We start from the raw sequence: 13,720 nt of genomic DNA, 5'->3' as shown, positions 1-13,720 counted from the left end.
CCATTTTTCAACCACCACTAAGGTGTTGTGTAACTTCTAAAGACACAGACTTACTTGTGTTGAAATGAGATTCAAACTAATGGAAAAGGTATTAATTTCTTCTACAGGGCATTCAGGTTTTTTCCTATTCTGTTCCCCTGACTCCCACCAAACATCTACCTTCTGAAACTTCATGTACCTCTGCTCCCCTTCTCACAAATGGACATACAGGCATGTATTCTCCATATATGTAAACAAGCCTGAGTTTTTTCACTCCCTTGATCTGTTCATGATTTATGTATTAACATTAAAATATAGCTTATTCATCTTTCAGTGAAATCATAGCTGTCTGAATTTTCTCCAAGCATCGTTTTCAAAATATCCAGGTGACACCAAGTGGTTAGTTGTTGTATTGCTGTCTGTTCAGGACTACTGTATGCAGTAACAACCAAGTATTCTGTTATGTCAAACTAAATGCAGAAATACATATCACCAAAAAAAAAAGCCAACAGAGTGCTTTAGATCATTAATCATAACAGTCCAATTTTAAAATTCTATCAAAGCAGCCCTTTCTCATTCACTTATGTTAATCTGCTTATATGCTTTAAAAAGAAAAAAAAAACCAAACCTACACATCAAAAATTAAGTGTGCAAAAAAAAAAAGTTTCTGTAAGAGAAGTTACTTACCAGAAGGAATTGTTCCCTGTGTCATCTGTGTACACGCATGCTTATACTAAGTTGCTTCCAAGAAGAAACACACTCAAACTTTTCTCAAAAATCAATGCTAATTATAAAAAAAACCCACAAAACAAACCAAACAAAAAATCCAACACCACAACACATGCATCCATACAGCATCATTCTACATGCCAAATCATACAACAAACATCAGTGAGAAGAAGGGATCATAGAGTCATAGATGGGCTGGAAGGGACCTTTAAAGATCATCTAGTCCAACCCTGCTGCAGTGAGCAGGGATCCTCTGTCACACCTAGCAACTCTTCTTTAGCTTCAGGTGTTTCTTTCAACATAGTGCATACATTAAGTTGGAATAAAACCAACTTCTGTAGATTAGATAAGGAAAATAAATTTCTAGACTCCTTAGGGCTTTCTGTTTCAGTATCATGACAATACCAACATCAAAAAGAGGGTTTTTAGCAACATGAAAGAAGTGTAGCTTTCAAAAGTCAGCCATGTGTGTTCACTTTGAAATAGGGCTCTGCATGCCATGTGGGGCCAAATCCTCAGAAACAAGAATGCACAGAAGCCATCAAAAGAAAAAAGTTTTATAGTTCAAAGATAACAAGACAGCATTACTAGCACCAGGCTATTAGGTAAACAGCTTTTAAAAATCAAACCTGGGATTTGGGAATTCTGCTAAGTAAGAATTCACATTAATTGTGATCATATGGCACACTGAAGTGCTAAAAAGCTTTAGAACAATGTTAATTTAAATTCACTTTAAAAAGTTTTCCCTATAGGACTTGTAACTATAATTGAAAAGACAAAAATCTCAACACATACTTTTTTTTTTTTAAAACTTGTTTGCATTCTGGATTTGACCACAGCTGTGAGTAACTATTCTTACTCCAATTTTTTTTTAATTGTTCTGGTGATTCTTTCCAAAAGTAGTACAGGAGAGAAAATATTATCTTCAGGTAATGCCATCTGTAAGCCACAAAATGGGCAGGTATGCATCGTGAAGCACATAACCTGAAGCTATCTTCATTCTTCTTTAAAGGAGAGTCTCACACCACTATTGCGAGTTTAGCATCCTTTTTATTTTTTGTGTTCAGGATTACATGGGTTATGAAGGTATGGCCCTAACTTTCATAGCTAGAAAAAAATGGAAACAGACACTCAACCAGTAAACTGCCATCCACAGCGTGTACAAACCCAGGCACAGATACTTAGCCACTTTATTATTAAAAATAAATAATTCCCATCAGTTTTGACCATCTGAAAGTATCACCTTCTGGAGATGACCTATTAATGCAAACCAAACATCACTGCTAACATGGAGACAATGAGTAAGGCTTTGTGTTTTAGAGATTCTTTTTCCTCTAAGACCTCTTGGGCATGCAAAATCAAAACCAAGAAGCAAGATTCTAAGCAAGACGAAAAAGCCTGTTTACTTCTCAGTCATGCGTTGCAAAAAAGGCATCGTGGTCAAACCTGTCAAGCTACAAACTCATCCAAAAGAAAAAAAATCTCAGCACAGCCCAAGTATCAAGAGACTTCCAGAACAAGTGCTAAGTAGCAGTGGGAGGAAGAGAAGGATGGCAACACTATTTTAACCATTTGTTAACAGCAATTGCTTTTCCAATCCACCAAAACTAGAACAGGTGAGAAAGAGAAGAAAAATAAAAGAAAGAGGCAAACAGAGGCGAACAGAAAAGTCTTTCTTAAAGCATTTCTCAGAAACAGAGACAGTCATTAGGGAAGTGATTGTGCCCCTGTACTTGGCACTGGTGAGGCCGCACCTCGAATACTGCATTCAGTTTTGGGACCCTCACTACAGGAAGGACGTTGAGGTGCTTCAGCGTGTCCAGAGAAGGGCAACGAAGCCGGCGATGGGTCTGGAGAACAAGTCTTACAAGGAGCAACTGAGGGAACTGGGGTTGTTCAGTCTGGAGAAGAGGAGGCTGAGGGGAGACCTTATCGCTCTCTACAACTACCTGAAAGGGGGTTGTGGTGAGGTGGGTTGTTGGTCTCTTCTCCCAAGTAACTAGCGATAGAACAAGAGGGAATGGTCTCAAGTTGAATCAGGGGAGGTTTAGACTAGATATTAGGAAAAATTTCTTTACGGAGAGAGAGGTCAAACATTGGACCAGGCTGCCCAGGGAGATAGTGGAGTCACCATCACTGGAAGTATTCAAAAAACATACGGACGTGGCACTTCGGGACATGATTTAGTGGGCATGGTGGTGTCGGGTTGATGGTTGGATCTGATGATCTTAGAGGTCTTCCCCAACCTTAATGATTCTGTGATTCATCAGTAAAATAGGACTCCACTTACCCTTTCAGTTACTATTTCTGCTTCCATTTCCCTGAAAATTTAGTTTCATTGGACCAAAATTATGAAGTAAAAGCATTTTAAGAAGCACTTCTTTATCTGTTCTCACTTCTCCTCCTTACATTCCTAAAGCAGAATCAAGCTTAAAATCTTGTGGATGTAGTCCTCAGCCCTGTATGCACGCACAGCTAATCAGAAAAGGATTATTTACTGTATTGTAAGATCTCATTGTGCTTCCATCCAGAGCTGTGCTATACAGGATCACCAGTCTGACGCCTCAGACGCTGCCTGGCCCACACACAGTAGGCACTATCCACAGAGAATGCCACTCCTTTCAAACCTGGATGTCCATGGCTTAAGAAGGCTGATATTCTAAACTAGACTGTGAAAAAACACAGCAGTCTCTTAAAAGAAAATAATAGTAATTGAAGTATAACCTGCTTGAACCTCCTAGATATGAATCGAAACTTGGAAAGAACTTGCCTACCAACACTCCGAAACAACAGAACGCTCCCTCCCATACAACTCTGGTATTGTTCCAATTCTGAATTAAAAAAAACAAAACAAACAAGAAACCCCCTCCCCCAAAATACACCATCCTTCTACACACAATTAGACAAGAAGCTAGTTTGTTTTATCTGAACAAGCCTACGACCTCCTATGTGATTTTTCACAGAAAGAATTGTACACAAAAAAAAAAAGAAAAAAACCACACCAAACCAACCTCTGGCTCTAGGATTCATTAGAAACATTTTTTTGTAATGCCAGAAAAATACTTATGTTGTTCTACAAAAGACAGCAAGAATTCATTTCATGATACAGCATCTACTGATATAGTCATGCTGAAAGAAACCACGCAACAAATACACAACAACATTACTCAGCAGGTCAGAGAAATTATATGATGGTTCGTAATACTTGCAAAATTATAAAGATCAGTCCTATCCCACCTTAAAGTACACCAGGATGTAAAGGCCAGAAAAAGAACTAACTAAGCACAAGAGAAACTGTTCAAAAGAACAAGTGGAATAAATTAACATAGCTTTGCCTGGAACTATGAGGAGTTTTCAAACCATAGTGGTACGGCTCCATAACAGCCCTTCAATTTCAATACCAAAGAGCCAAAACTGTGATTTCTCCGAGGATAGAGTTTGGTCAGATAATGACTACAATTTCTAATGAAACAACCTGGCACTAGAAATCAGTTCTGTGTTCTGAATGCTGTGTGATGAGTGTTCTGAGAAATGCTGGGCAGGAACTAGATGGCAAGTATTAACGTTTTCTATTATTTATGCATTTCGCTTTATAGAACAATAGGGATAACACTGTCAGAATTTCAGTGATCTGTTGTCTTAGTTATGAATAGATTTTACATAGCTTTTTATAATATAAAAACTTCCCTTTTCTAGTAGTTGCATTCTAAAGAAATAGAATATATAAATGAAGATGCTAGACTTAAAGTCATTAAGAGTAACTATATCCCTATTTTCCTCACATTTATTGGTTTTTAAAAAAAAGACAAACACACCAAATGACAGCACTCTTTACCCAAAGATAATACATGTAGAGCCATGTAACGATATTCTGCTATAGCCTTAAGAATATTTATAGAGAGGAATCAAAAAGCTTCCCAAATCTATTTATTTTTCTGAATATGGATCTACCACTTCTGTATTCCCTACTGATAATAAATCAAGAACACAGACAGCCTTTCAAATAAATTTTCAGCACTATAATCATCACACAGATGACCTTATACCCAAGTCCCTTAACACATCACCTAGTTCTTCCTTATAAATCATTATGGTAGATAAACAAGCAAAAATGACCCTAGCACTGCACTGTATAGATGTTTACACAGCGTTTCTTCACTGCTCTCACCTGACAGTCTAGACTCAACTGACTATACAAGAAACAATTCTTCTGTAGACTAACATATACTTTATAAAGATAACACACACAAGCCAAGAGATACATACACAAAGAATAATTTTAAAGTAACTTTTCTAGCTTCAGTTCTTCACAACTAATTGAAAGCATTTATGCTTACCTAGACGTAGAAGTGTGAACTGTGCTGCCAATTCCTTTGCACCTTCTACTGTTGTGGAGAGTTTGTCTGGCATGAAATAACTCTGGGAACCATCTGCAATACTAGGAATAAATACCTTGTACACCAAGAGTATTTTCCCATCCTGACTTGTGGTTGAATACAAGTAGTATTCTGGCGGCGCCCAGTTATTTTTATTGCAAAAATAATCCAGATGCATCGCTGCAGAACTGAAGTGACTGGATTTTAAAGAATACATGCTAATTGGAGTAAGCTTTATTCCTGGAAAAAATGGGTATGTACATCTTTCAACTTCAGGGGGGCCGGGACTGTGCTGACCATTAAGACGAACTGAAAGACTTGCTAGTTTCCCTAAGGATTTCTGATGACCATCTTCTTTGTTGGGAAACCCCAAGAGATTTTCAGAACCGGGACTGATCTGACCATTAAAGTGTTGCTTCCAAGTACTTTCTTTGTTAACTGGCTTTGCCAGTGTTACCTCAATACTAGCTCCATCAATGCACTTCCCATTCATTACAGACATAGCAGCAACTGCATCTTCTCGGTGGAAAAAATGAACAAAGGCATAGTCTCTCAGCTTCTTTACACGTTCAACTACTCCTGGCTTGAACTTGTTGAATTCAGCTTTAATTGTGTCCTCTGTAGTAGATATCATTAAATTTCTTACATATAGTACTTTAACTCTCTGCATTGTTTCTTCATCAACTTCCTTCTCAGGGTCTGCCCAGTCTACTTGAATAGTATGACCCCAGAGCTGGAATGTTCCTACAGCAAAGAAGCATTACATCAATAAGAAATAGGCAAAGGAAAATAAAATCATTCTTATCAACTACATCTACAAAAAGCAAACATGATGCATGCCACATGAAATTGGCTTTTGTTGCCTGCATCTACTTAAGCAAAATAATAATTTCAAGGAGCAATATTTTACGTAAAGAAAATAAGACCCTGCAAAAATTCAAAACGTTCTATCTGTACCCTTTGGGTTCATTAAGCACCATATGCCATCAAAACACAGACTTCATGATTTTGTGACATGCATATACACGTGCATATAAAGCAGCCATAAGCAATGTATTATTTTACATGTTAGTAAACACAGCCTATTCAATACTATCACCACTTTAAAAAGTAAGGTGAACGCCTAAAAAAAGTCATCTAAATGTATATGCACTAGCCCAAGCCTTACTCTATGTTGCAGCAGAAACCAAAAACAAACTAAAAAAAAACCCCACCTTGTTACTCATTTCAAGCCAACATTTCGCATATCACACAACTAGTTCAGTGATCTGGCCATATTTCTCCCGTTACTTTGCAAGGCCTATGTAAGTCTTGGGTAATACTCCTTCCTAACACTTGTCAGCAACTAACGCAAGACTTGCCTATATCTTTGCCTTAATAAATACAGGGAGTTTTGTCATTCATTTCAGCAAGGCCAGTACCGTATTATCTTGTTTCAATGACTTTGCTTCTCCAACTATATTGTTTCATTTCCTCCCTATTTAATTTCTCTTCCTTTCTCTTTTCAAATTTACCTTTTTAACTGTATCTTTACCTGTTCCCTCCTCTTTGAGTATATTTAATCCCTTCTACTTTCCCTCCCTCAAAATGTATAGAATAAGGTGCAAAGAAAAAGTAGTCTTCTACTTGTTAAACTCTCAAAATTATTTTCTGGTAAGATTAAAAACCAACTTTCAAACATTTTTAACATATGATACATCAATACTATCACTGATGATACTTCAAAGAAAACAAGGGACACATTCCAAGCATTGTATTTTTTAAGCTCAGCTTTAAGGAACTCATGTGCTGAGACTAGACATGCAAATGAAAACTGGATGTGTGCCCAAGTAAATAACCATCCTGGTGTAAATTACAGTAACTTGTGTTTATAAAAAAGATGTCTGCTCTTTCATTCTCAGAACTGCTTAAATTTAAGCTTAAAAAAAAATTGAAACAAAACAAAAAATACAACAAAAAAACGAATAAAAAACCTTGATCCATGAACAGTGCCCCCTCCCCCCCGCAAGTCCTCTTTAAATAAAGGCACTACTGCAGTTTTGTAACTCTCAAAATACCTCAAAGGAAGGAAAACAGGGATGATCCACCGCCCACACCCCGCAAAATGGTGACAGATACTCCCCCAAATAATTTAATTGCAAATAGGTTTACCTGGGATTAGCCGCCTTCTAGCCATCGCAGCTGCTCTGTGAGATTCATATTCTACAAAAGCAAAGCCACGATTTTTAGTTTTATCAGTGGCATTTGGGTAAACAATGACATCCACCACTCCTTCTGTGACTTTTTTCATTTCATTCAGTATTTCTTCTTTCTTCTTTTCTTTTGGAATTGCTCCGATAAATAGTCTGCAGTTGTCCAAGCTCACACAGACACCAATAAATTTCCCTGGACGAATTTCGTAATTATTAAGAATCTTGATGGCTAGCTGGGCTTCCTCTTTAGTAGTATACATCACAAAAGCATAGCCTCGATTCTCACCACTGAATTCCATCATCAGTCTGAACTCATAGATCTTCCCAGCTCTCTCGAAAACAGGAACTAATTCATCTTCATACATATCACGAGGGATCTTACCCACAAAGACTTCACATCCACGAGGTGGTGGAGGACCTTCCCAACCTTAAAATAAATTGTCCAACAACAATCTTAGTACAATGCCAGATAGGGACACTTCCCTTCCCCATAATTTGCAGGTGGGAGTTATTTATTTACTTTTCATCTCAGTGTAAAACATATTCTCATCCATTATTTAATTCTTATTTTTATGGTTAAATAAAAAATTTCCATAAGCCCACAATTAGTATTTCTTTTAATTCCACCTTCTAATTTTCTTCTATTTTATTTTCTTTTCTATTTCTATGACAACACACTGAACTTAGCATTATTTAAAACACAGGTAGGTTTGCTCTAAGACTCTACATTTTAATCACTTTTTGCCCCTTAAAATTGTATGTCAGTTATTAGTACAACTGATAGGTGATAACTGAGAAAGAACTTAAGTTGTATTTTCTACTCTAATGTTTTAAAGTTGCAAATGTTTCTCTGCACTTCTCAATCATATTCTAAGAAATTTTGGTCAGGGTCTCCAGTGCAGTATTTTTTTTTTCTTCCTGGACATCATTCAAAAGGTCCAAACATTTTGCTTCCACCTTCTCCATTCATCCACTAAAATAGGACTCCCTAAGGAAGGTAGGTTATGGAGCCATCCTTTCTTCAAGGGCCAAAATGACCAAACACTTTTCCACTAAAACAGACCACAGTTTTCATGGGCTGGAGCTGGTTGGTAGGAAAAAAAGAAATAAAAAAAAAAAAAAAAAGGAACAAAAGTCCCTAGTTCACAGCTGAAAGTTAAAAGAAGATCCACGCTTCTGTCCTTAAGCCAAGGACGTTCATACACTCTTTTATATCTCTTCCATATATGCTGAAAGGCATGTTCAACATATAATGTAAAAATGTATATGTACTTTTAAAGATATGGAGTTATGGTCCATATCTTTGGCATTCCATTTTGCCAAAATATGCATTTTTTTCTAAAAAAAGTTTAGTTGTTTTTTGTTTGTTTTAAACAATCAGACAAACAAATCAGGCAGAAATTTCAAGGGCAGACAAACAGTTAAGTGATAACTAAAAAAGCTTTTTCTAAAGTTTTGACAAGAAAGGTTTTCCACAGGAGAGAAAGCAAGGCATACAAAGCTGGTAGAAAAAAATAACACAAAATCTAGTAAGTACTAGTATGACATGACAACACATAAGAAGGCAAGGCCAAAAAAAATTACCTTTGACAAGTATAAACAAGAAGGTAATTAAATATTTTACTTTGGCTTGAAGTTCAAAATAAATTATATTTAGGTGATTTTGTAATTAACGTAAAACTTTTTCCTTCAGTAAGTATCATCAAAGAGCACGTAATTTAGTCAAGAAAAAAAAATTTTAACAGAAGTGGGAAATTTTTGCCTTCTCACAGAATAAATTTTCATCTATAAGCTGTACACTAAGAACTACATGGTACACAGTGAAGCTACCAAGGCATTGGAACTGACATGCATTTGGAGCCACGCTGCCGTAGCTTATCTAGGGAAAAGTTTGTCTCCGTTCCACACAGCATTCAACATCTTTATAGACATTTATGACCACTTCAGCTGAGGTCTGACAGGACATGGCAAGTAACACAGTTTGCAAGCTACCATTGCCATCACTCACATCATGCCAGTCAGCTGCCTACGTCAAAAAGCATAAACCAACAGTGCACCATTTAGGAGCTCCAAAGACAAAAGCAACTCCACATCCTAATCAGGAAAAAAAGGGAGAAGGCTATGCTTGATTGTGTAGGGAAGACATGAAAGTTCATCAACATTCATTTATTGACTAGACAAACTTTTACCATCATCCTCAGCCTGGTAACAGTGATTCTCAGTAAGTAAAAGCCATCTACCACTCAAAAAGCCCCCCTTCTAATTTTAAAGCTGCATACTAACTTAGCATTACAGCACATTACTGCCAACTGGGCGTAAGTTATGACTCCTGACTTAAAGTAAACCTGGTCTGTGACACATTTACCATTGAGCAACATGTATTTAATAGAGCAAACATGGAAACAGTTAACAAAAAGCACCATTCCTCAAGTAGTTATCAAGTAATTCTAATGACTTACATACCTAATGACATCATTATATCTGCAGCAATCTAAGCAGAGGACCCAAACAAAGCAATGAAAATTCACTTTCTTAACCCCTCCCCCCACCCGATATGTTTTCCAGGAGTGGCATAAGCTGAACAAGAACTGTTCTGCTGCCAACCGAGGTGGGAAAAAGTATGTAATTTTTAAGGGTATATTTGAGACAGATCAGCTGCTTGCTCTGGATAACGTGCCAGTCAGATAAACAAGATGGTAACAGGAAAACAGAGCTGACAGTGAGACTATCTCCTTTAGCAGCAACACAAGCGTATAGAAACCAGACCTTAAGCAAAATTCACAGTGAAACTCTCCATTTACAAACAGTTATTGTAATTTCTTACAAGCCATCTCAAACATTCAAGTCTTATCTGGCCTAGAAAATCATATATAGTAACTTAGGGTAATTTCCACCCTAAGCAAGTATGAAAATACATGAAGATTTAAAGGAGAGGTATATAATTAATGTCAATGAACAGATTTATGGAAAATATATCTTGTCATACACATCTAGTTTCAGAAAAGATTAACAAATTTCATTAATAAAAGTAACTTTGCCAAACAAATATACTTAATACTGCCAAATGTTCTAATTAAAAAATCATAATTATAATGTAAAAAATGTATTAAGTAATTTAATAACAGGCTGAGCCCTCAGGAATTAGTCAGTGATTCCCTGCAGTTCTCTTTCCAGCACCATTTTCAAAATACTTTCACAGGGCTTCCTATAGGCTAGTAAAAGTATGTACATAATTTTAGACAGGAAAAACTGCCAAAGAGAAGTAATTTTGATGCATCTGTATCTTATATAGCAATGAGCAATACAGTTTGTGCTTACAAGCACAACTTATAAAGATATGGGACCACAGGTCACAAGTAAAAATGAACTGAAGCAGCAGCACAAAGAATTTTCCTTCTTTCTGCTTGTGTAAGGGCATAATCTGACTCAAAAAGAAGAGTTACTGTATCCAGGTGATACAACCAGGACTAATGGCAAAATTCTTGTACATTGCTGATGTCAATAATGACCCTGGAAAAATTACTCAAAATAATATAAATGAATCCAATGCCTTAAATCTTTATGAAGCATTTCATCAGAATAACAAGAAATGTTAAAATAAAGGCAACTGACACAGTGTTATTACAGAGAATTACAGGTAGTACGTATTTCATCAAGAAAAATGGAAAAAACAATTTCTGACTAGATCTAAAGCCCAAATTCATCAGGAAAGATGCTAACCATTTCAACAAGCTAAGTGTAGGCATAGATAAGCCAGCCTTTTACAGTTCTCAAAATCAAACCCAGATACTTTTCTGAAAATGTGTCTTAGCCAAAAAGAGGCATCAGGCTCAACACAATGATAACTAGGCAGAAAGTAAATATGTTAAGATACACAAAAGATTAAGCTAAATCATCTAGAAGCCACTTATTTTCGTAACATATTCTTGAGAAGAACAAAACGACACTTTGGTAGGGGGAAAAAAAACCCCAACAAATTTTAACTCTTGAATAGGGGAAAGTTACAAAAAAAGATAATTAGGAAAAAAATTATGTACCTACTGAACTATTCCTCCTCCTTTGTTCACATGTCTTCACTCAAAACAACATCAAATTCAATCATTTGGGTTTTATCCATTTATTTCACAAACTCTCAGCTTCTGCAGCACGAGATAAACCCACTAGTTTCCAGCATTCGTATAAGCGTGGATTAAAGTTGAACTATCTTGCAACATCTTCAAAGAAAAACACCCTTTACTAGTCCTACTTAAAACTCAGTCATTTAAATTTATTTTGGAAAGCAAATTTAAAGTGCTGAACAAAGGCTTTTCCTGGCACTACCTGTGAGCATTACTCGTTTTCTATAAATTAAATCTCCAGCAGCACTTCAGCAAAAGTATCTTAGCCAGGGATAGGGCTATTTTAAGAGATTTATTATTGCTAAGTTAGTTAATCATAGTAGCAGAAATGTTTTTGAAATAGCATTTAATACACAAGAACAAAATTAAGTCTTCAAATGCAGGAACATCCTGAAAAGCATTTACTAAATCCAACAGACACCATTTTCAAATTCCAATGTACATATTCTATATACTGTAGGACTTAATTCTACTTCCTTTTTTTTTTTGTCACTGACTTCAGTGGAAATATAATTGGGCATATAGAAAAACATTTTAATGACAAAGTTCGTTTTCACTGCAGCAGTAACTTTCCAGTTCAAGTGCGTAAGTCTCCTGTTTGCACCATGAAAGTAAATCCCAAACCACCATAAATTAACCAAGCAGATGACTGTAGTTTTTATAGCATCAAAACAATCTCTGTTATTCTCTGGGATTTTTACCAGCTGATACTTTCTGTTTACACATGAACACATACTCAACAATTTGTTTTCCAGTGTATTAAGTGAAAGAACAGTAACACACGAAAAATAAAATCTGACTGTTGTACTTCACTGTTAAAAAACACATCAATGAATGATAAAAGCTCCAGAAGCTCAGCATTTATCAATTTTTCTTCTCAGAATGAAGGTTGGGGGGCGGGTTATATTGGATACGGAGAACAGATGAGTCAACGCTGAAAACAAAATGAGTTAGATTATCTTCACTGGTGCTATCTCAAAGAACAGAGGTTTGTTTAAAAAAATAAAACCACCACACAAAAACATCTTTGGCCAATGCAAGTGCTAAGACAAGAAATAAAGTAGGTTATGCCTGCTACCACCAATTCTTTTTTTCCCCTCCTGTGCCACTAAACGTTTTCAAGCGTGTTCTCAGTCATATGGAACATGCTCAGTATTTCCAGCTCCACATGCTACCTGTCAACTTTAAGTGACTTCTTAAATCTTCCAAGAGCAAATGTTCAACAAAGTCTAGCACTAGAGATCTTAAACTACTGGAAACTGTAAAGCGTATCAGGACCCTGTATGTGTTGTGTTCCTTACACACTTCCCCTAAGCATCTACTACTGGTCACTGTCAGGGTACAGGACATGGGGTTACCCAAATTTTCAGTCTGATTCAGTATAGCTCTCCTTACAGAAAATGAACTCCAACTTTGTAATCTCAAAAGAAACACTTACCTGGTGGAGGACCACCAAATTTTCTTTGCCCATTTTCTTGAACCATGCTGTATCCAGTCTTCTCCATCAGGGCCAGTAAAGCAGCCTCATTCTGAGTGCTACTTCGGATTCTGCCGCATCCATTTGCTGCAGTTTTATTTTCCTCATGCATATCTGCAATAGCTTCAACAGAACATCACAGATATTTCAATTCAATGTCATATGTATACAGAAGCTACCAAAGCACAGAAAAACAGCTTATACTATACTTGCCTATGTCAAGTGACTTTGTTTAGCATAAGGCTTCAATCCTGCATCCAACTACAATCATCTATTATATTTGCTTTCAAAACATTGTTCTGTGGCTGTGATAATCTTGAACTTTAACCAGCAACTATATATTCTATATTCAAACTTTCGTAAGTGGTATCACGACTAGTTTCCAAGTATGCTGCCCTTCAAGTAGAATAATGAATTTTTTCATAAATCATCTTATCACAGGTGTGTAGACACCTATATGCTACTCAAAGCAACAAGTTCCACTTTCTTATTACTACATTTTATAGAAATACCAGTGATTTTAAAACTGGGTTTTAGTACAAAAGTACTTAAAATACATTAATCCATGCCTAATTAATATAAACATTTGAAAAATTAATGAATACATTTAATTAAAATCAATACATAATAAAACTAGGCAGAAGTGTCATGGGGCAAAGGCAAAACTAAGGGGTTGAAATAATCCCACCTCTGGGGTCCTTATTTTCATTACTTTACCCATTTTCACAGTTTCCAAAACTAAAAAGTTTATCAATATGGTTGTTGCTGCTCTATCCACTATCTCCCTAGCATGTCAAGGCCTCTTTAGGTTTCTGTCATCCAGGTGATAGGAAACAATCACACCAAGGA

At 36.4% G+C, this 13,720-nt stretch overlaps 1 protein-coding gene across 1 annotated transcript; it reads right to left on the bottom strand.

The window, feature by feature from the left end:
• Positions 1-5,007: 5,007 nt before the first annotated feature.
• On the bottom strand, positions 5,008-12,983 carry RBM46 (RNA binding motif protein 46; the record flags this gene model as incomplete). The annotated part of the gene is made up of 3 exons (XM_081998894.1): positions 5,008-5,828; positions 7,236-7,703; positions 12,833-12,983. The coding sequence occupies 3 exons, from the start codon at positions 12,981-12,983 to the stop codon at positions 5,008-5,010; spliced, it is 1,440 nt and encodes a 479-aa protein (XP_081855020.1).
• Between the last annotated feature and the right edge of the window lie 737 nt (positions 12,984-13,720).

This window comes from Phaethon aethereus (genome assembly GCF_964289735.1).
Source record: "Phaethon aethereus genome assembly, chromosome: 4".
Taxonomy (NCBI): domain Eukaryota; kingdom Metazoa; phylum Chordata; class Aves; order Phaethontiformes; family Phaethontidae; genus Phaethon; species Phaethon aethereus.
Note: the sequence above shows the minus strand (reverse complement) of the source record. Positions and strands in the feature narration are given on the sequence as shown.